The 23,776-nt window shown below is 32.0% G+C and overlaps 1 protein-coding gene across 9 annotated transcripts in view; it reads right to left on the reverse strand.

Moving 5' to 3' along the window:
- Window positions 1-20,334, reverse strand: part of LOC139520873 (GRIP and coiled-coil domain-containing protein 2-like) — an 88,130-nt gene extending 67,796 nt beyond the window's left edge. For 8 of the 9 annotated variants that reach the window (XM_071313890.1, XM_071313889.1, XM_071313885.1 and 5 more), the window contains exons 1-9: window positions 20,144-20,334; window positions 9,588-9,752; window positions 7,813-7,860; window positions 7,073-7,213; window positions 5,845-6,015; window positions 4,671-4,742; window positions 3,700-3,816; window positions 1,620-1,748; window positions 584-667 (exon numbers count right to left, since the gene is read on the reverse strand). In XM_071313890.1, the coding sequence (XP_071169991.1) occupies window positions 584-667; window positions 1,620-1,748; window positions 3,700-3,816; window positions 4,671-4,742; window positions 5,845-6,015; window positions 7,073-7,213; window positions 7,813-7,860; window positions 9,588-9,752; window positions 20,144-20,224 (1,008 nt within the window). In that variant the 5' untranslated portion in view covers window positions 20,225-20,334. Of the gene's footprint in view, window positions 1-544; window positions 668-1,619; window positions 1,749-3,699; window positions 3,817-4,670; window positions 4,743-5,844; window positions 6,016-7,072; window positions 7,214-7,812; window positions 7,861-9,587; window positions 9,753-20,143 lie in introns of all 9 variants that reach the window. The other variant, XM_071313891.1, reaches the window with a different exon arrangement.
- Window positions 20,335-23,776: the final 3,442 nt, after the last annotated feature.

The raw sequence follows: 23,776 nt of genomic DNA on the forward strand, positions 1-23,776 counted from the left end.
TTAAGTACATCAACCACATTTTAGAGAGCTTGCTTTAATACAACAAAATATTATATTCATGCAAATGAAATGGTGACCTATAGTTTGTTAACCTCTACTTCAGTTTTTCTCTACTGGAGAGTTATCTCAATGGCAGTCAAACCACATCTTCTTATTTTCATAGTATATGTATAACCACTTTTCTTCTTCTATACTCAGTTAGTTGAATGGTGGTTTACTGTGTTTAGTGTGCTAGAGGTAGTGGGTTCAAACTGCCACAGAAGTGGTTTTAGAAGGAAAATAATGCTCTATTGAGATGTGACAGTGCTTTCCTTCATTTCATTGGGGACATCTAACAAACATGCAATAACTTCTACAAAACACATGACAACAGCACAAACAAACAAAACAACAACAATGACAAATAAGTATTTGAAACATTTTTACATGGATTTCAGAAACTATAAAAAGTGCAAATAAAATTTTAAACTATAAATCAACAATGCAAAACAAAAATCAACACACAAACAAATGAAATCAGGAAAAAAGTAACACTCCAACATACCGTGTGCTAATTAAACACATGCAGATCATGCCACAATACCTCCTTGCTTTCTTTTATTTGTTTCCTCAGATTTTCTATACTCAATGTGGCATCAAATAAATCAGATTCCAACTGCTTACAAGTCTAAAATATAGGTATCATGAGATATAAAAATATCAACATCCAGATGACATATATAAATAAGTCTTCTTTAAATTTTATATACTGTGGATTCATTAATATTCGTTGGATACCAATTTTCGTGGATTTCGTGGGGACAGAGGAACCACGAATTTAAATGATCAACGAAATACAGATTTTCTAAAAGAATGTATGCATAATTTGCCAAAACAACGAATTTACATATCCACGAATATGCAAGTTTTCATTAATCCACGAAAATTGGTACCCACGAAAATAAATGAATCCACAGTACTGGTACTTAACAAACTGTTCTAGCTTAGTACTTCACTGGTTCTACATTCAATTATTTGTTAATAACTTTCACTTAGACTCATTTTGGTATTGATGTGTTGTGTGAGCTGTTTTGTTCACCCTAAAAGAACTTTTTTGAATTGTCAAGATATGGAACAGCAATAGAAGCACTTTTTTTTATCTTGGTTTTATCTTATATAAGTAATCTCTCATCCATTTTGGCCATACAATTACCTTGCTTGCTTGTATCAGCAACTTGACAAAGATTGATTTATAAATTGTGGTGTATGCTCATTGTTGAAGGCAATATGGTGATCTATAGTAGTTAATTTATGTGACATTTGGCAATTACACCATATTTTTTTTCATATTAAAGCAAGTTTAAGCTCTCTTAGGTTTATCCTGTTGTTTTTGTGTCTTTGGTCCATGTAGATGTAAGATAGATATTTCTCAACAAACATGACAATATATTACTTTAATACAGCAATCTGTATTATATAACTGATGATTGGTTGTTGTTGGCTTCACAACTAGTGGCAAAAAGTTAAAATTTGCATGATAAAGCATTGAACATGGCTAAATTAAGCCTATTTTTTTAATGACTTGGTATTTCTTTTTGATTTTTAGTTATAAACACATTTAATCCTCCTCTTTTAAATACCTTAAAATGTCTCTCTGGATCCATGGTGCTACTACCACAATATCTCTGTAAGATGTTGTGTAATCTTTGAAGTTCTAAATGTTCCTTCATTAGTCTCTGGTAGTTCTTTTCTATCTCTTCTCTTGATAACTAAAACATAATCCTCATATCAACATTTTGAATTTTATTCCTCTATTTCGCTAACTGCAAAACTTTACATTTTTATTCATTTTTTGACAACAACCAATGGAAGATATCAGCAGACATTTTGGGTCTTATCAGTAATAAATCTGCATGAGGACTATCTAACACACTCATGATCTGCATGGGGACTATTTAAGACACTCATAATGTAGGTGGCAGTATTTTTAACTAATAGTCCAACTAACGATCATATGTAACAGAATTCATAAGATAATTTCAGTCAAGTTTGGTTAGAGTTTAAAGTAGTTTCAGGCTTAAAATGAAATAACATTTTTCCAAAAAGTTTCAGTTTCAATTGTGTACCAAAACTGCTGCCATGTTTGCCAACTTATAAATATTAAATGAGATCTCAGTTGAGTGTCTTCAATTACATTAATCTCTTACAGTTTCATTAAAACTCCTCTTTTCCTGTAACTTAGTGTAGGTGTCAGAGCAGAACTTTCGTTGAATTGGCCATTCAGAATCAAAGATTTCCTCTTGCAAAAACTATTTTTCATTCAGTTAGCAGTGACTGAAGAAACTTTTTAGAAGATCCTGCACAGTTCAGGTGAAATTATAGCTTTTATTAGAATACCATATGAAATCTTAACAAGAATGTGTCCATAGTACACGGATGCCCCATCCACACTCATTTTCTATGTCATGTGGACTGTAAAATTGGTGTCAAAACTCTTAATTTGGACTTCAACTTCCCCAAAACCACATTGACAAAAAAACTTTAACCTGAAGCAGGACAGACAGATAATGGTCTAACAGACTGACAGACAAGCCAACTGACACACAGACCAAAAAACATAATGCCACTAAGTTGGCCTAAAAGTGGTAATGATTTATAAAATGTGATATTTAAAACAAATGGTCCCTAGGTATACCGGTCAAGGTAATCAAAATATGAGTTGACACTGTGTGGTAGACTTTTACATGTAGCTAGCATAATGCATCAGCATTAGTCTTAGAATTTTAATCAATCAGTGTATAACTATCAAAAACAATTTAGACTTGTAAATTGAACTTTATATTTTAGTACGATGATTCATAATTTATTGTTACCGGAGTAATCTATATTCCAGGAGAATGAGATAAAACTAAGAATGTTTCTTATATTTGGGAGCCATCCAAAGTAACTTGGCAAAATTTATATGTTTCAAAAATAAACTTAATTCATCTTTTATATAATAGACTTAGTCTAAAGTTGTTTATTTATAATTAAATTCTGAGTTGAAAGCTGTTGTTTATAATTAAATTATAGTCTTCAATTTATAATTTTCTAGAAGCCTTTATTTATTTATTTTACGCTTAATCTTTTTGATCAACACCCATCAAATTACCAATTTGATAACATGTTAAATTGTTAATGGAACTTATTTTTAGATTGATCAGCAGTATTTTTCATTAAACATTGATACCAGAGATCTTCAGTTGTTTTTGCTGATATTTATCCTCAACTTTTATTGACTCAGTTCTTTTTTTGGGGCTTGAAGAAAATTGAACTGTTTTCATTGTATATCCTTGAAAATCAAAATTTGTGCCAAATGTCAGGTCATTGTTAGAGCTATAATTCATTGCAGTAATGGTTTACTAAATACTTATTTGAAATTTAATCTACAAATAGGAACAATGATTTGGGCCTTATCAAACATACTTCTTTGAGGGAAAAAAGCCTTCAAAACTGATTGCTTATCTAGGGTTACCTATATATAGAGGCTAGTATAAAGAAGGTTTTGATTCATTCTTTTTTTGTTAATTCTAATTCCACAGTGAAACACATATAAACATAATCTTTTCAAACTGTCAGTTAAATATTTTCATTACAAGATTATGTTATAGACAGTATTGAAAACAGAATTTTAATTTTTTAATAAACCTGTAAACACAATTACTATAATCCTCAACATACCTCATCACAAAGTTCCTCATCAGATATGGTGCCCTGAGACAATATGGATGATGTCTCGGAAGAATCTATAGAATCTTCTTCATAACCGAAAAATGTCTCCTTTACACCACGAGAACTCTGAATTATAGCATAAAATAAGGTTAAAATGCATTTCCCTCCCAATGTTTAAAATATATCAGGAAAAACATTATACAAAAAATATTATACTACATGTACAAATGAAGAAATTTCAAGGTCAAATTAAAAGCATTTAAAGAAATGACATAGAGACATTTAGAAATATTGTACAACAATAAAGAACTCTTACACAAGGAATTTTCAAATGATAAAGATGATACTCATAATGAGATTTTCGTTGTAAAACAGGCTACTTTAGCATTTACAAATCTTTATGTTGCAAAATAAGTATATTTTTCAGGTGTTCTACTTAGTTTACTTATCATTAACTTGCTATGATAGTCATTAGCGAAAAGTGCACTTAAAAAACTTCATAGTTACAGTTTTCATACCCGATGCCATTCAGATCTTGAATAGATGTATAAATGTTAGGTGAAGGTCATGAAAAAAATCTTTGGGTAATATCAGACAATGTGAATTATGATTAGGGAATGACATAAATTACCAATGCAGTAATGTCACATGGTCAAGTCCAGTCCCATCAATTTATTACTGAAATTTATACAACTAACCAACTATCCCAACATTTTGTATAATTAAAAGTAGTTTTACTTAAAATATTCTGTTTTACTTCATATTCACAACCAAAAAACATAGAGTTAATACAAAGTGCTGATAAAAATGGTATTTTATTTTTTGATATTGACTTCATTAACTTGAATATCATCTCTCCTTGTACCAGTCACTATAATTAATTGAGACTTTAAAAGTGTAAAATAATTATATTGACTGAATATCTAAACAATATTGTAAATGTATTAAGTTTTTCCATGAAATTTCAAAAAACTAATTACCTTTTCTGCATTTCTATACTGTCTTTTCTTCTTCTTTCTGTGTTGCAATAATTCAATTCTTCTGTCTTTCTCCTATAAACAAACAAACAATAATGAACAATGGACTCTCAAATTATAATGTATGTGCATTTAACTCCATTTATTTAAGAATTGAATGCTTCTTTTTGTAACTTCATTGGGATGTAAAAGCGTTGACCGAAGTACATTTGGTTCCGCGCTTCATACTAAAAATGTGCGCACGGTCAACGCTTTTACAACCCTATGAAGTTACAAAAAGAAGCATTCAATACTTATAATTACATTTTTTTAGCAATGATCATGAAAACACGAATTTTATTATTGTTTTATTTAATTCACCTAAGCTCTTTATTGTGGGACCACGTGTTATCATGAATGAAAAGTTTTATTGAGCAATGCAATTGCTTACGGAATAACACGTGATGTGCAGTTAGCCAATCAGAATAAAGTATCATAATGAAACATACATCTAATGTAATTATATATAAATATTCATTTAATGATCACTTGCTTACTTTTCACAAATATTTTTTTTAAAGTTTGAAGTCAATATTTAACCTACCTTCCCCACCCTCATTTCTGCTATCCTGAATAATGTATATAAGTTACAGCACATGCTGGTCTGAGGGCAGAGACAGCTTAATTTTTTGACAATCAGTTCCAGTTTAGGACAATCTCTCCACTTACCCTCAATTCTCATCCCTCGACTTATATATATAAACTACAGCACAAAAAAGTCATGCTATAAAAAAGAAGATGTGGTATGATTGCCAATGCGACAACTGTCCACAAGAGACCAAAATGACACAGACATTAACAACTATAGGTCACCGTATGGCCTTCAACAATGAGCAAAGCCCATACCCCATAGTCAGCTATAAAAGGCCCCGATATGACAATGTAAAACAATTCAAACGAGAAAATTTACGAACTTATGTATATAAAAAAAATGAACGAAAAACAAATATGTAACACATAAACAAACGACAACCACAAAATCACAGACACATACATAAATAATGTGGCATGGTTAAACATGTTAGTGGGATCCCAACCCTTCCCCTAACCTAAGACAGTGGTATAACAGTACAACACAATCTCTCCACTCCCTTCCCCACCCCCATTTATTCTCCCTTGACCAATGTATATTACTTACAGCACACACTAGTCTGAGGGCAGTGACAGCTTTATTCTGGACAGTCAGTTCCAGTTTTAAATTCTCCATCTCTTGGAGTCTTATCTCCAATTCTCCATTGGTCATTTTCTCTTGGTTAATCTGCTGAGTCAACTGTTTTATTCTCTTCTTTGAGTATTCCTGCTGCTCCTTCTGTTAAATGTAAATATAAAAATACTTGATTAAATATAGTGAAAAGATACATTAATATGGTTTCCAACTTTTGCAGATTTTTAATTACATGAGAAAGACTATGTCAGGCTAATAAAATGAACTCCTCAAAGTGGCCAGCGATTTGGTCATATTGTTACCAACATGATTTAAAAAGTAAAATCACAAAAATACAGAACTCTGAGGTAAATTCAAAACATAAAGTCCATCATCAAATGGCAAAAATCAAAAGCTCAAACACATCAAACAAATGGATAACAACTGTCATGTTCCCAACTTGATACAGGCAATGTAGAAAATGATGGAGTGAACCTGGTTTATATCTAGCTAAACCTCTTACTTGTATGACAGTCGCATCAATTTCCATTATATTAACAATGATGCATGAACAAAGACAACAGATATCATAAGTAAAAATGTCAAACATTCTAGTATAGTCTTAATCACTAAAAAAATAATTATGCAACAAAGAAGCACAAAATGGCATATAGACCATGATACATTTTTTCTGTAAATCTATATTTCATAAATAATGTAATTGTATTTAAACTAAGATTACAACTCTAGAAGGCATATCTAAGTGGGTTTGTAATGTTCTGTTTGTGTCCATTTGTTTCACTCCTCTTAAATGTTTTAAGATTTTTGGCCATCAAACCTTTGGTTTCAAGCATATCTGATGAATGTTGTTTCAGAAACATGTGTTGCTAAAGCAAAAATTACATTTGGTTTTTTTTCTCATTGGCTCAGTATAGCTGCTGATGGACTATCAGTACTCAAGGAAAGCATATGCCCAGTTGTCAGTGCATTGAAAGTGATACATCACAAATGTGGATCTTAAAGTTCTACTGGTAAAACAATAGCAATGTTTATAATTAAGGATCATGTTAAATACCACATATTTTATTTTGAGGTGTCAAACTCTTTCCTAAATCCAAATTCCTCAATGTACTTGTAACAAGTTTAAATAAATCATTAACCATTGTATATATAATATGTTTACAATATGTCAGTACTGTTGGATGTAAGCCATAGTCATTACCATTTTATTGTAGTCTTTAGTAATTGTTTGTATATTATCTGCTAGCTCTCTGTTCTTAGTAGTCAGTTCTATATTCTTCTCCAGAAACTTTTTATTCTTTTCTTTAAAGTTTTTCAGTTTCTGTTCACAGTTTTTTAACTTCTGAAAAATATAAACTTACATGTTAGAGAATATATCTATAACCAAAACCTTTATACCCATAATTATATCCCATATGTATCAGAAAGATCTGGTTTTGCTAAAATCTTAGAATTCAAATTAAGAGGTTTTCTATTTAAAAAAGTTTCTTACCAGGCTAGGGGCGGATGGATTCAAAACAAATGGATTTGTACACAATATATTTTAAGCTCTAAATTTCCCAGTCTACTGAGAGGTGAACAATAGGAACTCTCATTATCACAAAATTCATTCACATTGAAATTAACATATGATGTAAGATGACAAATGACAAAGTGGCCTCATGTGCAAGTATGCACGAAGAGGATTAAGTAAGTAAGATGACAAACACAGTTTCTGACTTGGACAGGCACATGAACATATGGAGCCAGGGTTTAATAATTAGTTTAATTAAAATCTAAACACTCCCCCTTTTTTCTCATTAGGAGGACAAATATACTCATTTGTGAATTCATTAGATATAGCATCTATACAAATGTTTTCGTAGTTTAATATTAATTGCTAAAGGAGAATCATCAGTTATTCTTGATTACAGAACAAATCTATCTCTAGAGTTAACTTACCATGGTTGAATTTTTTACATCAAGCTCAGAACTAATTGACTCCCTTTCCTAAAAAAAAGTTATTATACTAGTATGTTACAATAAAGGATATTTATGTTTCTTTTTAGTTTCAATGTGAGAGTGAAATAAAACTTGAGACTCCTTAGAGTCTTTTTTGCTTGCTTTGATCTATGTGTATCTTCAACAATGGCTTGGCCTACCACTACTCTCCAACATTTCAGACTAGTATGTTATGCATATAACTCCTGCCTAAAATCTCTTTTTGTTGATGTTGCCTAACTAATCATTCTTTCTGTTTGTACAATTAGTTTATCAATCACAGTTTTGTCAAAAATTGATAGATCTTTTCTTGCTGGTCATTTTTGCCACTAACAGACATAAATGAAAAATTCCATATTTAAGGGGGCTCGCGGGTTTAAATTTTCGCGCCCGTTGAGTCGATTGGTGCGCAGCCATTACGGTAATCGGTTCGAACGTCGCAAAATATTTACTTTCTTCTTAATTATAAACAATTGAAAAACACTAGCTATTTCTGTTCTAGATTAGTGTTTTTTCGATTCATAATTCACAGAAATTAAATTGAGGACGGTATTTAAAACTTCAAAGTCGACCTTTTTACGGTTTGTTGACATCGAGATAGGCCATTTTGGAATCTCGGAAAGAAACTTGCTTTCAATATTTTGACAAGTAACCAGCTTTTATATCTATACTAGAATGACTATCAATGTTTGTTATAATTTGTATTCATTTCGGTATATTTTTAAGCTGTATTACTAATTTTCAACACGTAGATCCACCCAAAGAAAGAGATAAAGTGGTGAGTATGTAAAAGGTACGTTCAGCATTAGTCAATGCAATTGTAAATCCTTGAATGATGATTCTTTGTTATAAAATCACGACAATCGTAAAATTATTGTATCGTCTGCTAAACAATGTCTAAAAGAAACAAACAAGGAAAATTTTCAAAAAAGAAGAATTTCTTGAAAGACCAAAGGATCAGTGGGCTAGTTTTTCATAGGAGTGGATTGCTATCAGACCACCACAATATAATCATATAAGATGTTTTAATACAAATGAACAATAAAATAAACATTTATGTATCTTTAAGATTTTCTCCATCTATATCACCTTTAAAGATAATTGTCAAACCTTATTTAGAAACATATATTTCAAACAAGATTCCCCAATGATGATTGTGTCTAAGCTTGGTTCGAGGTGGCCCCGCAATTTCAGAGAAGAAATTTTTTGTAAAAGTTTAATATACAGACAAGAACAGCTCACTTAACATGCTTAACCCTTCTGGTTTGGTGTGGTAAAAATAAAGTATCCATTTAGAAATTTCAAAATAAGCAGAATCTATATATTATTCGATCTTTAGGCAGCAACCATTTGATTTTCTGGGGGGGCTTTGAATTTTTTTTCTGGACAAGCTTTTTTTTTTCGCCTCTGGCGAAAAACAATCTATTTTTTTGGCGAGAAGTCGAAAACAATTTTTTTTCTTTCAATTTTAGCATTACATATAGTGGCAGCTGAGGGTGAAAGAAACATTTTTTTTCCCTCAGGATCAGAAACAAATTATTTTTTTCTCCCAAAACTGGAAACAAACTTTTTTTTCCAAAAAAATCCATAGCCCCCCCCAGAAAATCAAATGGTTGCTGCCTTATCAAGATTGATGAATGCTTTAACATCCAGTGGCCAGTACTTCATGCAGTTTGAGGGCAATCTTATCTCAGCTGTTTCTGTAACAATGATTACTCTAATGAATTAAAACCTACACTTTGGGAGGTTGAAGTCCTCGATTGGACTTGTGATAAAGCCATTATCCCAGAACTGCCCTGGGCAGCCATCTTATCAAGACATGATTCACATTCCAGCAATAGTTTTATTGTATTCCTGGGCAGGTCTGGGTCGGGATCATCTTCATTTCTCAGCTTTTCTATCTGAAAATAGAATGGTTCAAAAGTTCTAAATAGAAATAAAACATTAAAGCTCACACACTGAAATAAATAATTTGATTAATTGTTAACATAGGAGTATGTTGACAGTTTTGTGTCATAAAGGGCTTATGGCAAGTATCAATAAAAATTAGATGAAAACTTTTAAAGATGAAAATTCTGTCAAAGTCCAGTAATCCCTACGAGACAGACACATACAACTAATTGATTTTATGAACATAATGATCTAGACATATATAGATTGCATGCGCGTAGCTACGTTTACGTCAAAACGCCCGGGCGTACACTTGAATTTTGAAAACAAAACAAATAATCGACATAGAATAAGAAAAACTGGTCAAAAGCACATCAGCCTTGTGCTTCTTTTTTTAATGGATTGTAATTTTGAATAAAAAGGGACTTAATTTACTCAAATAGACCAATTTAATATATTTTGTTCGAAATTTTTGTAAAAGTCTGAAACCACTATGAATTCTACGTACTCTTATATTTAAAGCAATTCACTATCTGCTCAGATTCGATATGCTGTTTGTATTTTTGTCGAGCCTGTGATGTATGTCCCAAAAACGAGACAAACGGCGTCAATATTTAGGTTCCGAATGTGGATAAAGTCTTTTGAATGACTCTCCGTGAAATTTAACGAAATTTGTACAGAAACTGTTTATGATCAAAAGAGTATTCAGAGCAATATAATAATTATCTTTAATTTTTGCCGCATTTTAAGGACAAAATGTATTTCTTTCTGTAATTAATAAGTGGCCAGTCGCAGTTTGGGCAGTTTGGGCTTACATTTTGTTATTTCTCAATTACATTAACTACTTGTCGAACCTTCATCGAAATTTATGAAAATGCCGAAGCTTTTTCTATGACTAATGTCTAAAGCTAAAATTTTAAAATCATTTGTTTTCGTTCATTTTTCGGTTCTTTTCTGATATCTGATAGACAGTTAGCCGGACTCTTCTTTACGCAATTAATTGTTTTACATGGTCAATTTATAAACCTTCATTAAAGGAATGATAGATTGATTTACTTTTTGTGGAAGAAATCCTAGGTGTTCCAGATTTTTTTTATATTGCACCTCTTAAAAATATTTTTTTCCGTGTTCATTAAAAGGGGCTTTTGTTGATTGTATGCTCACTCACGGCACCATTTAAACTTATTTTAAAAAAAGTAATATTGGTTTGGACGTTTTCTCTAAAACCAATGACCATTAGCCTAGCTTCCAGTTTAACACGATGAATAAGTTAACATATTACAAAATTTAAAAAAAAATAAACCATTTAGATTCAAAAGTGTGTTGTTATCAATGATTTTTTACTGACAGGAATCATTATGGTATCTCATTCTGGATAGATTTCGGGGGCTTCGTCCCTTTCGAACCCACTACCAACAGGTGCTTTGACATTGAGCGGTTGGCACCCCTCATATCCCTCGCCAAGGTTCAGGTGTACACGTAAAAATGAACCAGCTACGCCACTGGATTGAGATTCTCTTGAAAATATAGGAAACACTTATCCAAATCCTAAATAACCATCAGTGAAATTAAAAGACTCCTGTTAACAAATCAAAACAATTACAAAGTACTCATAGTGAACCCAAAGTTAACATAAGCACACATTTCATGATGATCGTATCATTTTTTAAAACTGTAAATATTAAATTAGTAAACTAATACAAGATAGACATTTACCATGTATACAGCTAACAACCAACTGTAGTTTATTCCATGAATGCATTACCCATGTAAAGGATACTCTGACATTATGTCACATATGCATGATACATGTATGTAAGTTCTTAAAATTGCATTGACCTTGAAAAGAGGTCGTGCTCAAGATTGACAATTATAAGAAGGAAAAAAAAACTATGTGTGTTAAGGGTTTCATACATGAGAAAAGTAGGGTACTGTAGCAGGTAGTATTTCTGTGTTAGTTACATACTTATTTAAATAGAGTTTATGGGGAGATCTGAAAAAGAAGAGCAAAAGATAACAACGGGACATTGAAGTTTTAAACAAACTGACAAAACTAGACTACAGACAAACAACAGTAGACAAATCTTAGACTACAGACAAACAACAGTAGACAAATCTTAGATTACAGACAAACAACAGTAGACAAACCTTAGACTACTGACAAACAACAGTAGACAAACCTTAGACTACTGACAAACAACAGTAGACAAACCTTAGACTTCTGACAAACAACAGTAGACAAACCTTAGACTACTGACAAACAACAGTAGACAAACCTTAGACTACTGACAAACAACAGTAGACAAATCTTAGACTACAGACAAACAATAGTAGACAAACCTTAGAATACTGACAAATAACAGTAGACAAACCTTAGACTACTGACAAACAACAGTAGACAAATCTTAGACTACTGACAAACAACAGTAGACAAACCTTAGACTACTGACAAACAACAGTAGACAAATCTTAGACTACAGACAAACAACAGTAGACAAACCTTAGACTACTGACAAACAACAGTAGACAAACCTTAGACTACTGACAAACAACAGTAGACAAATCTTAGACTACTGACAAACAACAGTAGACAAATCTTAGACTACTGACAAACAACAGTAGACAAACCTTAGACTACTGACAAACAACAGTAGACAAACCTTAGACTACTGACAAACAACAGTAGACAAACCTTAGACTACTGACAAACAACAGTAGACAAATCTTAGACTACAGACAAACAACAGTAGACAAACCTTAGACTACTGACAAACAACAGTAGACAAATATTAGACTACAGACAAACAATAGTAGACAAACCTTAGACTACTGACAAATAACAGTAGACAAACCTTAGACTACTGACAAACAACAGTAGACACATCTTAGACTACTGACAAACAACAGTAGACAAACCTTAGACTACTGACAAACAACAGTAGACAAATCTTAGACTACAGACAAACAACAGTAGACAAACCTTAGACTACTGACAAACAACAGTAGACAAATCTTAGACTACAGACAAACAACAGTAGACAAACCTTAGACTACTGACAAACAACAGTAGACAAACCTTAGACTACTGACAAACAACAGTAGACAAATCTTAGACTACTGACACAACAGTAGACAAACCTTAGACTACTGACAAACAACAGTAGACAAATCTTAGACTACTGACAAACAACAGTAGACAAATCTTAGACTACAGACAATCAACAGTAGACATATCTTAGACTACTGACAAACAACAGTAGACAAACCTTAGACTACTGACAAACAACAGTAGACAAATCTTAGACTACTGACAAACAACAGTAGACAAATCTTAGACTACAGACAAACAACAGTAGACAAATCTTAGACTACTGACAAACATCAGTAGACAAACCTTAGACTACTGACAAACAACAGTAGACAAACAACAGTAGACAAATCTTAGACTACTGACAAACAACAGTAGACATATCTTAGACTATTGACAAACAATAGTAGACAAACCTTAGACTACTGACAAACAACAGTAGACAAATCTTAGACTACAGACAAACAATAGTAGACAAATCTTAGACTACAGAAAAACAACAGTAGACAAACCTTAGACTACTGACAAACAACAGTAGACAAACCTTAGACTACTGACAAACAACAGTAGACAAACCTTAGACTTCTGACAAACAACAGTAGACAAACCTTAGACTACTGACAAACAACAGTAGACAAACCTTAGACTACTGACAAACAACAGTAGACAAATCTTAGACTACAGACAAACAACAGTAGACAAACCTTAGACTACTGACAAACAACAGTAGACAAACCTTAGACTACTGACAAACAACAGTAGACAAATCTTAGACTACTGACAAACAACAGTAGACAAACCTTAGACTACTGACAAACAACAGTAGACAAACCTTAGACTACTGACAAACAACAGTAGACAAACCTTAGACTACTGACAAACAACAGTAGACAAATCTTAGACTACAGACAAACAACAGTAGACTAACCTTAGACTACTGACAAACAACAGTAGACAAATCTTAGACTACAGACAAACAATAGTAGACAAACCTTAGAATACTGACAAATAACAGTAGACAAACCTTAGACTACTGACAAACAACAGTAGACAAATCTTAGACTACAGACAAACAACAGTAGACAAACCTTAGACTACTGACAAACAACAGTAGACAAACCTTAGACTACTGACAAACAACAGTAGACAAATCTTAGACTACTGACAAACAACAGTAGACAAATCTTAGACTTCTGACAAACAACAGTAGACAAACCTTAGACTACTGACAAACAACAGTAGACAAACCTTAGACTACTGACAAACAACAGTAGACAAATCTTAGACTACAGACAAACAACAGTAGACAAACCTTAGACTACTGACAAACAACAGTAGACAAACCTTAGACTACAGACAAACAACAGTAGACAAACCTTAGACTACTGACAAACAACAGAAGACAAACCTTAGACTACTGACAAACAACAGTAGACAAATCTTAGACTACTGACAAACAACAGTAGACAAATCTTAGACTACAGACAATCAACAGACAGTAGACAAATCTTAGACTACTGACAAACAACAGTAGACAAATCTTAGACTACAGACAATCAACAGTAGACAAATCTTAGACTACTGACAAACAACAGTAGACAAACCTTAGACTACTGACAAACAACAGTAGACAAATCTTAGACTACTGACAAACAACAGTAGACAAATCTTAGACTACAGACAAACAACAGTAGACAAATCTTAGACTACTGACAAACATCAGTAGACAAACCTTAGACTACTGACAAACAACAGTAGACAAACAACAGTAGACAAATCTTAGACTACTGACAAACAACAGTAGACATATCTTAGACTATTGACAAACAACAGTAGACAAACCTTAGACTACTGACAAACAACAGTAGACAAAGCTTAGACTACAGACAAACAATAGTAGACAAATCTTAGACTACAGACAAACAACAGTAGACAAATCTTAGACTACAGACAAACAACAGTAGACAAATCTTAGACTACTGACATATATCTGTTTGTTGTACATGTTATAGTAGTTTCAGACAAAAAACAGCATAGAAAACTAACCAAAGAGCAATATGAACCCAACCAAAATAGGGAGTGATCTGAGATGATCCTGAAGGGTAAGCAGATCCTGCTCCTCATGTGGCATCTGTTGTGCAGCTTTAATATATTTTGCTCAAAATCTGATGATTTAAAACTTATTGATTGGCATTTTAAGTCTTTAGCAAGACCAATATCAGGTCTAGAACTGCATCACTGGTAACAAGGTAACATGTTTACTGAAGCATAACTGATCTCTTCAAATATAGTCCGAAAAGATAGAAATAGCTTTGGTGGTGGTTTACTCATTTATGTCAAAGATGGTATCGGACTTAGTCGAATAAATGCACTCGAAACGAAAGAAGACGAATCCCTTTTTGTCAATATCCATGCTAAAGGTCAAAGCTTCCTATTGTGTCACACTTACCGATCGCCTAATTCAGATAATAACTACTGGACACGATTAAATCATGCAATTGGGATGGGTTTGCAGGTCAATGAGAGGATGGTAATAACGGGCGATTTGAACTCTGACTTACTTACTACGCATAATAACAAACTGATTGACACATTAAATTTGTTCAATTTAACCAATGTTATTGAATTACCTACTAGAGTAACGGACCATAGTAGTACTCTGCTAGATCCGATTATTATTAGTGACTCTATGTCATGTTCCTTTTCAAATGTTCTAAAAACTCCATCTGCAATTAGTGATCATGATGCACCTGTTGCATTTCTCGAATGTCCAATGTCCGATTTTAAATCTTTTAAAAGAGAAGTATGGCTATACGATCGGGCTGATAAAGCCAAATTTGCTGAGAAATTAGACGAAATAGACTGGAATACTATGCTTCCCGAAAGTAAAACCACTAATGAGATGTGTGAATGTTTTACAATAGAATTTTTGAAAATAGCTAAAAAATGCATTCCTACTAAAATAGTAACAGTACGACATAATGACAAACACTGGTTCAATAATGACATAAGACGTGAAATTCGAATCCGAGACAGATTAAGAAAAAAAGCGATTAAATATAATTGTGAAAATAATATTATGAAGTACAAAAAACAACGAAATAAGGTAAATAATATGAAAAAAATCGCCAAAGAAAATTTTGAAACAAATTTGGACTGTCTAATATCAAAACAACCCTCAAACTCAAAAACGTATTGGAAATTAATGAAAACGTTAATTAAATCCAAAAAAGGTTCAGAAACCATACCCCCTCTCCAAAATATTATAAATGATAATGAACTAAATGATACTGTATATGAAGATGAGGAGAAATGTAATTTGTTGAACAAATATTTTAGTATGATTTCAAAATTAGATGAAGATCATGTTGATTTGCCCGAATTTGATACAAAAACTAATAGTAAGTTTTCAGATATTCAAGTAAATATAAAAGAAATAATAGATATTATTCAGATATTAGATCCAAACAAAGCATCTGGTCCTGATGTGATCAGTCATAAGATGCTAAAGCTGTGTCCAGAAAAGGTAGCAGTTCCACTCCATATTATATTTAATAAATCCTTAAGAGAGGGAATATACCCAACTAGCTGGAAGATAGCAAATCTGATACCCATTTTCAAAAAGGGAGATTCATCTTTGCCATCAAATTATAGACCGATATCCTTAATTAGTTGTGTAGGAAAAGTTATGGAAAGAGTGGTGTTTAAGCACTTATACAATCATTTAAAAGCTAATAAATTAATTTATGAGTATCAATCAGGATTCCTCCCTAAAAATTCAACTGTTCATCAACTCTTAGAAATATATAATTGCATATTAAACTCCTTGGAAAAAAAGGATATAAATTGTTTTGTATTCTGTGACTTCTCTAAAGCTTTTGACAAAGTTTGGCATAGGGGTCTTATATATAAAATGAAAGCTTATGGTGTTGACGGAAACGTATTGAATTGGTTTCAGGATTATCTACACGACAGAAAACAGAGAGTAGTATTAAATAACTCGTCTTCTTCCTTCTGTAATGTCTCAGCTGGTGTCCCCCAGGGATCAGTTCTGGGCCCTCTTCTCTTTGTCTTATATATTAATGATATTGCTGATAAGCTTACTTCACTGTGTCGGCTATTTGCTGACGACACATCATTCAACTATTCTGGTAACGATGGAGAACAGATTAGATCTGTTATTGATCGCGACTTGAAAGAGCTGGATGTTTGGTCTTCTAAATGGCTTATGTCATTCAACCCAGATAAAACCGAAATTATGATTTTTTCAAATATTGAGACTCCAGACCTCAGCTTTTCCTTAAATGGTAAAAATATACCTTTAAGTACATCTCATAAGCACCTTGGAGTTAATTTCAGTAGTGACGCAAAATGGAACAATCATATTGAAAGTATAATTACAAGTGTAAAGAAACACTTAAATGTTTTACGTAAACTTAAATATCGATTATCTCGAAATAATTTAGAAAAACTATACTTAGTTTTTATTAGACCCATTTTCGAATATGCCACGGAAGTGTGGGATAATTGTGGAATAGGCTACTCAAATAAATTAGAAAATTTACAATTGGAGGCCGCAAGAATAGTAACAGGTCTACCAATATTTACAAAAACTGAAATTTTATATTCTGAGGTTGGCTGGGAATCTCTTTTTGAAAGAAGAAGAAGAAGAAAATTACAGATGTTTTATAACATGAACCAAAAGCATGCACCAGAATATCTATGTAATCTTGTACCTCCTTGTGTACAAAGTACAACCAACTACCCGTTGCGAAATGGTCAAGATATTATTGTTCCATTTTGTAGACTTTCCCTTACTACTGAATCGTTTATTCCCTCTACTATACGTGAATGGAATAAACTTGATCCAAAAATTCGCAGTGTCGACTCTATTTCTAAATTTAAGAAAGAATTAAAAAACGATAGTCTAGTATGTAAAATTGAAACGTTTTATTTGTACGGCCCAAGGAAATTAAATATTATCTTAACGCAATTGCGATGTTCCGCTTCATCCTTAAACAATGACCTATTTAGAGCTAACATTATAAATGATCCCTCTTGTCATTGTGGGTCCGATATTGAGGATGTCTACCATTACTTTTTCGTTTGCCCAAAATACACATTATGTAGGAAAAACTTATTCGATAACCTTAACTGGCTATCTGAAAACTTTGTTTTAGATACAAAACTATTAATTTGCGGACACTTGGAACTTTCGAACGAACAAAATATTCAAATTTTCAAACATGTTCAGAATTACGTAAAAAGGTCAAACAGATTTCTTATGCCTTGATAGAGCATTATTATTGCTGACACAGGACGTCATCGTTGCCATCAATCCACAAGTCATCGTCACAGAAGTATACGATTTTTCAAACTTTCTTTTTCCTTTTTTACTTTGTCTCCTCTTTGTTCACCTATGAAAGCTAGTATTATATTGTATAAACTGTTTGTTTTATATGCATGTCCATTATATTATACTATTATTGTAACTTTATATTGTATTATGGAAAAGACTTCATAAGTATGATTTACTTGTGTCTAATCCATTTTGCTTTAATTCAGCAAATAAAATATGTTTAAACTAAACCTCCATCTCATCATTATCAAGCTGCAAAACATTGTGTGCACCCCAAAACTATTCTTTTAACTAAATTTAGCTAACCTACATGTGTGAAAATTATATAATCCTCCAAGATAATTTCACCCAATTATACAGCTTAAAAGTGTCAACTTCTAAAGTTCTGCAAAGAAACTCAGAAAAGGATACCACGCCCCACAACTTTGATTATCTATACCCTTTAAAATGCTGCATGGGCAGGCAGGGTTATGTTCTTTTATTTTTATCCTTAAATAGTGTTCTTCAGCTGTGTAAAGTTTCACCATTATCTGTTCAGCTTGTTAGAAGCTGTCCTTGAAAGGCACATGGATATATATACAAACCGACAGACAGGGTGATTACTATGTGCTCGGAATTTTTAGAATAAAAAGGATATTTTCGTAACCAAGTATGTGCTCATACTAGTAGCTCAAGAATGACAAAGAACCATTTTGATATGGAAAGAATATTTATATACATGTATGTTAATAGGAGTTTCTATTTGGTAAATGATTGTTAATATTTACACTCGGGGGGTGGGGGGAAGGGGGAGGGGGAGGGGACTTCAAACTTTTTTTGGTAGGGATGAGCGGCTGAGACATCAAGCACCCCACCCTTTTCATATATTTTGTTTATCCAAAATATATACCTTGTCATATATTAATTAACAAAAACAGACCTATAGATATATTTGGATATTTTTTATCTTCTGGTACCTTAGTATATGAAAAAAAATTGAGGTCATTATCAAGTTCTTGTTTAAAAGCAACGCAGTCGCAATAATCACACCTTGCTTTTCCAACAAATTCGTCACATCTTAAACACTTTCCTCTATTTGCCCCTTTTATATCTTTAATTATGAAGAAATTTCAATTTCAAAATAATATATTTGTCAGATAAATGTAGTAACACTCCAGAGACTTTTACTGAGTTTAACATCAATTAAAAACTCTAAAAAAGTTACATTTGCTGTTCCCTCTTAAAGGACGCTGACACTATCATATGGAATTTCTTTAAATAATTGTTTCATGTATACATACAAACCTTTGAAAGTTAATAAGGTGCAAATTTCAAAATGATCAGATTTATTGCATCTATATAACTAATATAACCTCAGTGGAAATACCACATTGAATAAATAAAGTTTAATTGGTTTGAATGACAAATAGCTGATGCATTTAGGACTGTGGTTTAACTGCATCAAAAATAAATACGACATTTGATTAGTTTCAGATACTTATGATATAATCCAGCAAGTGATAATATCAACCTATTGATATAATTTATCTGAATTTCTCATCCTTTTCATATATCATGAAGCATGAAATAGTGACCTATTCCAGCGGCTCAACCCTACCACTCATTACATAGGAAGTGCCCCCCCCCCCCCCCCCCCCCCCGAGTATTTACATCACACTTATATTCAACGATGGGAGTGTCATTATACACTACATGTATATTTACAAGAAAAAGAAAGAGCACATGTATATATAATATACATGAAGCTTTGACTAAAATCACATGACTATATATATTTCTATAATAAAAGTTATTTATTTTTTCTTTGAGAGAAAATTGTCCTCAAAATTCAAAACTTCCTTAGAATTATATAATGTTGTTTCAAACATATATGTATCTTTATTCTCCCTGTTAAACTGTTTTCACTTAACAAATAAAAAGTTATTTTTAGACATTAAAAATTTAAAGAAACTTACAATAGCGATAAGATGTCCCAATGTACTATAAATAGGTCTCACATGACACTCGTCATAGCCTTCAGAATGACACAGTTCCATACCACCATAACAGAGGGGTGTTGACTACAGCAGGGTTTTGTTCTTACTGACGAAAAATCACAAACTTTGGCACAAAATCAGATTGCCATGGAGAGAAGAGGATAAAAAAATACTTGGCTATAAAATAAACAGTTTTAGGAATTTGGCAGTTAATTGTATATGATGCTCATGCACTCACAGGAGGCAGAATAATGGAATTAATTTAACTAATTATAACTTACATACACTGCATAAATTTTCTTTATTCCTTTCACTCTTTTCATTAGAATTATAACAGGCACCTAACAGGGGGAATTTGTATTTTTTCTAAAAATTAAAATCATGGATAAAAAAATAATTTTAAAGTAATGATAATTTAACTAGACTAAAATGTTCAATTAAGGTTAAACTGTTTGGTGAATTCATAAAGTCAAATCTAATTGTATTTTTTTTTCCTATAATTTTCTCAAATGTTCCCTACTGGATACCTCCCAGTATGATGCAGACTGTTTCATCTGTTACTGTTGATTGTGTGTTTTTGCAATAGTCTGATATTCAAGTTGATTAACAATTAATCATGACAGATTTATCACTGATTACTTCTTCTTCAAAAGTCAGTTTAAATATATTTTCTACTTCTACCATGTTTAATGGACTTTAGAAGTATTAAAGCAAAATGCCATAATTTTTATATTGAGTAAAATGCCATAATTTTATATTTAGCTTTTTAACCTATATTATACAAAAGAGGCATATAAAAAAGAAACAAAAGAACTAAGTTATAGATGTAGATTATACACAGTACATTTATGCAAGGATTTATAAACTTTATTAATTAATACTAAGTACATGTACATTTTTTGTGCATGTATTTTTGTACAATTTGGAATTGATTTTTATCATTTTCTATTTTAAGGGTTTTAAATTCTTATAAATAATTTTCAACACTATGGTTATTTTTATAATGTTATGTAATAATAATCTGCCTCTCAGAAACAGATGTTAAAATGACTAATAATTAAAATACATAGCGCTATATACAAATCCTTGGCGCTATCATTAGGACAATCTTTATACCATAGGAAATAAATGAATGATTCACATCATTGTCAGAACAAAGAAATAATGAAATTTCAAGGAACTTTAGAAAAGATATTCACATTTTTTCAAATATGAAAGACTTCATTTTTCTTAAGTTCTTTTTAAAAACTGGACAATTGAGACTAACTACTATAAATCTTGCATTCACAAAAATACAAATTATTTTCAAAATGTTCATGTCATACCTCTTATTAATTAATTAACAAATTGTCAAATCTTGGCTGGTCCTTTTTCAATTCTTAATGATTTTATGTTATTATTGTCATTTTTCTTTAAATACAAAGTCAGATCGGAATACTTTGAATTGCTGTAGTGGTAACAAAATAATAAATAGCACAATATTTTGCAGGAGCCTCTTAAAGAAGTTAATTGGTGAATAAAATTCAAACTTTTTAATGTGCACACATTATTTCAATGTTGAGCTCTATAGAATGAACCAAATGATAATGAGGGGTGAAATAAGCAACCAAAATATTTTCTTACAGAGAATTTGAAAAACAAGTCTGGTATAACTTGGTTTAAGCTTGTCCACATTCTGAAGGACCAAATGTTATGTACACTGTAATCACCATAATAAATATTTGTGAATATAGGTAAATCTTCACATATGGGACAATAGTCTAAAGTTGTTACCAATTCACACATTGTTACAATGATGAGGCGGGGCAGGACCTTTATTTAGGTTTTTTTAAGCTCGGGATTTCGTGATTTTATACTTTCGGGATTTCGGAATTCTCTCGGGTTGTCCGGATTTAAATTTCTTTAAATTCGGGACTTCTAGATTTCATGTTTTTAAGCCCGGGATTACGGGATTAGGACCCTTTCGACCCGATCTACCCGACACATGTCATTAACCTGAGCATTAAAATGTTAAAATTGTCAACTTTTCCAGCCAAAATGCACACCGGATGTCTCAAAACTAAATTTGAAATGGTTCACGTATTTGAATTACCGGATCTATTATTGAGATTGGTTGATTGTTTAACTCTTCAAGTTTGCCTTCTTTATTCGGTGTACTGTGAATCATTGTAACTAGGACATAGGAAATTTTCTTTAGCCGTGCTCCTTTTTTTCCAAAATCAGTTGATTATTTGTTTTCTAAAATTTTAAATCGTTTGAACATTCAGTTGTATAGGCCGTGGATACGAGGTGGATTCACGGTACTGACTTAAATACATGTTGATTCTTTGTTACAAACATTGTCCCCTACTTGAAAAAAAAACACCAGGGAAACACAAACACGATAGATAGATCAGGGGTATATTAAACGATGAAAGGGCTGTATGACGAAGAACAGAAAAGGGCTACCATGGGAAAGAAATTTTGGCATACATCAAGTCCAGGAAAACTGAAAGCATATATATATATACAGTAGTCAACATATCAACCTTGAAGAACAGCTCAGGAACAGAAGTAATAGACTCGCAGTAAAGGGAAAGCTGCTATACTTACAGTGACTTGACTGTTAGTGTTGCTCTCCACCAATTGCAACTTATTCAAAATTCTGACCAAATTGCAATTTGTTTTATAAAATCAAATTGTTCAACTGGTCAGAAATTTGAACTAACTGCTGTAGTTTCCTACAGCCAAGTCATGAAAGTGCAAGGTGATAAAATAAAACATACTTACAATCCTATAAGACTTTTACTCCACTTTAATGATGTTGTGACAAAATCAGTCTATCAGTTTGTATAGGTATATTATAGTCATTTCCATGCTGAAGGAAGTGTAATTATAAAGTGTCCGAACTAAGCTTTCATATAGTATACTATGTTCATAAGAATCAGACATTATGTGAATTAAAACATTTCATATTCAGTAAGATATGTGTAAAATTGCAATATGTTTGCAATATGTTTGTAGGAAGTTTCCATGGGGAAATAATCATTTTTTTTTCTCGAAAAGTTTTTATTCAAAAGAATAATATTTTAGGTTATCTCCCCATGGAAACTTATCAATGGCATATTGTTATTTTACACAAATTTTACTGAATATGAAATGTTTTAATTCACATAATGTCTGATTCTTATGAATATAGAATACTTTTAGAAAGAAAAACTATATGAAAGCTTAGTTTGGACATTTTTATAGCAATTCAAAATAATAACAGTTCCTTCAGCATGGAAATGACTATAATATACCTATACAAACTGATAGACACATTTTGTCATATCATTATTAAAGTGGAGTTAAATTGATGAGGTATTTATGTTTGGGTTATTTGGATCTATCAAAGGCGTAAATGTAAGTTTTGTCAATTTCATGTTATCTGTAGCAAGATATTGTATCTTCAGAAGGAATTTACTTAAAAATTTAAACAGTAATGTTGATCTTATTAGACTATTTAAATACACTGTAAAATATTATATAACTTACCTGTATGGATATTTGTGTGATTCAAGGTGTATGAGAAATGTTTTTGAGAAACACTTTTTAAAGAATAATATTCTGGTACAAGAAACCGAAGGTGTC

The sequence above is a fragment of the Mytilus edulis genome, chromosome 4, assembly GCF_963676685.1.
Source record: "Mytilus edulis chromosome 4, xbMytEdul2.2, whole genome shotgun sequence".
Classification (NCBI taxonomy): Eukaryota; Metazoa; Mollusca; class Bivalvia; order Mytilida; family Mytilidae; genus Mytilus; species Mytilus edulis.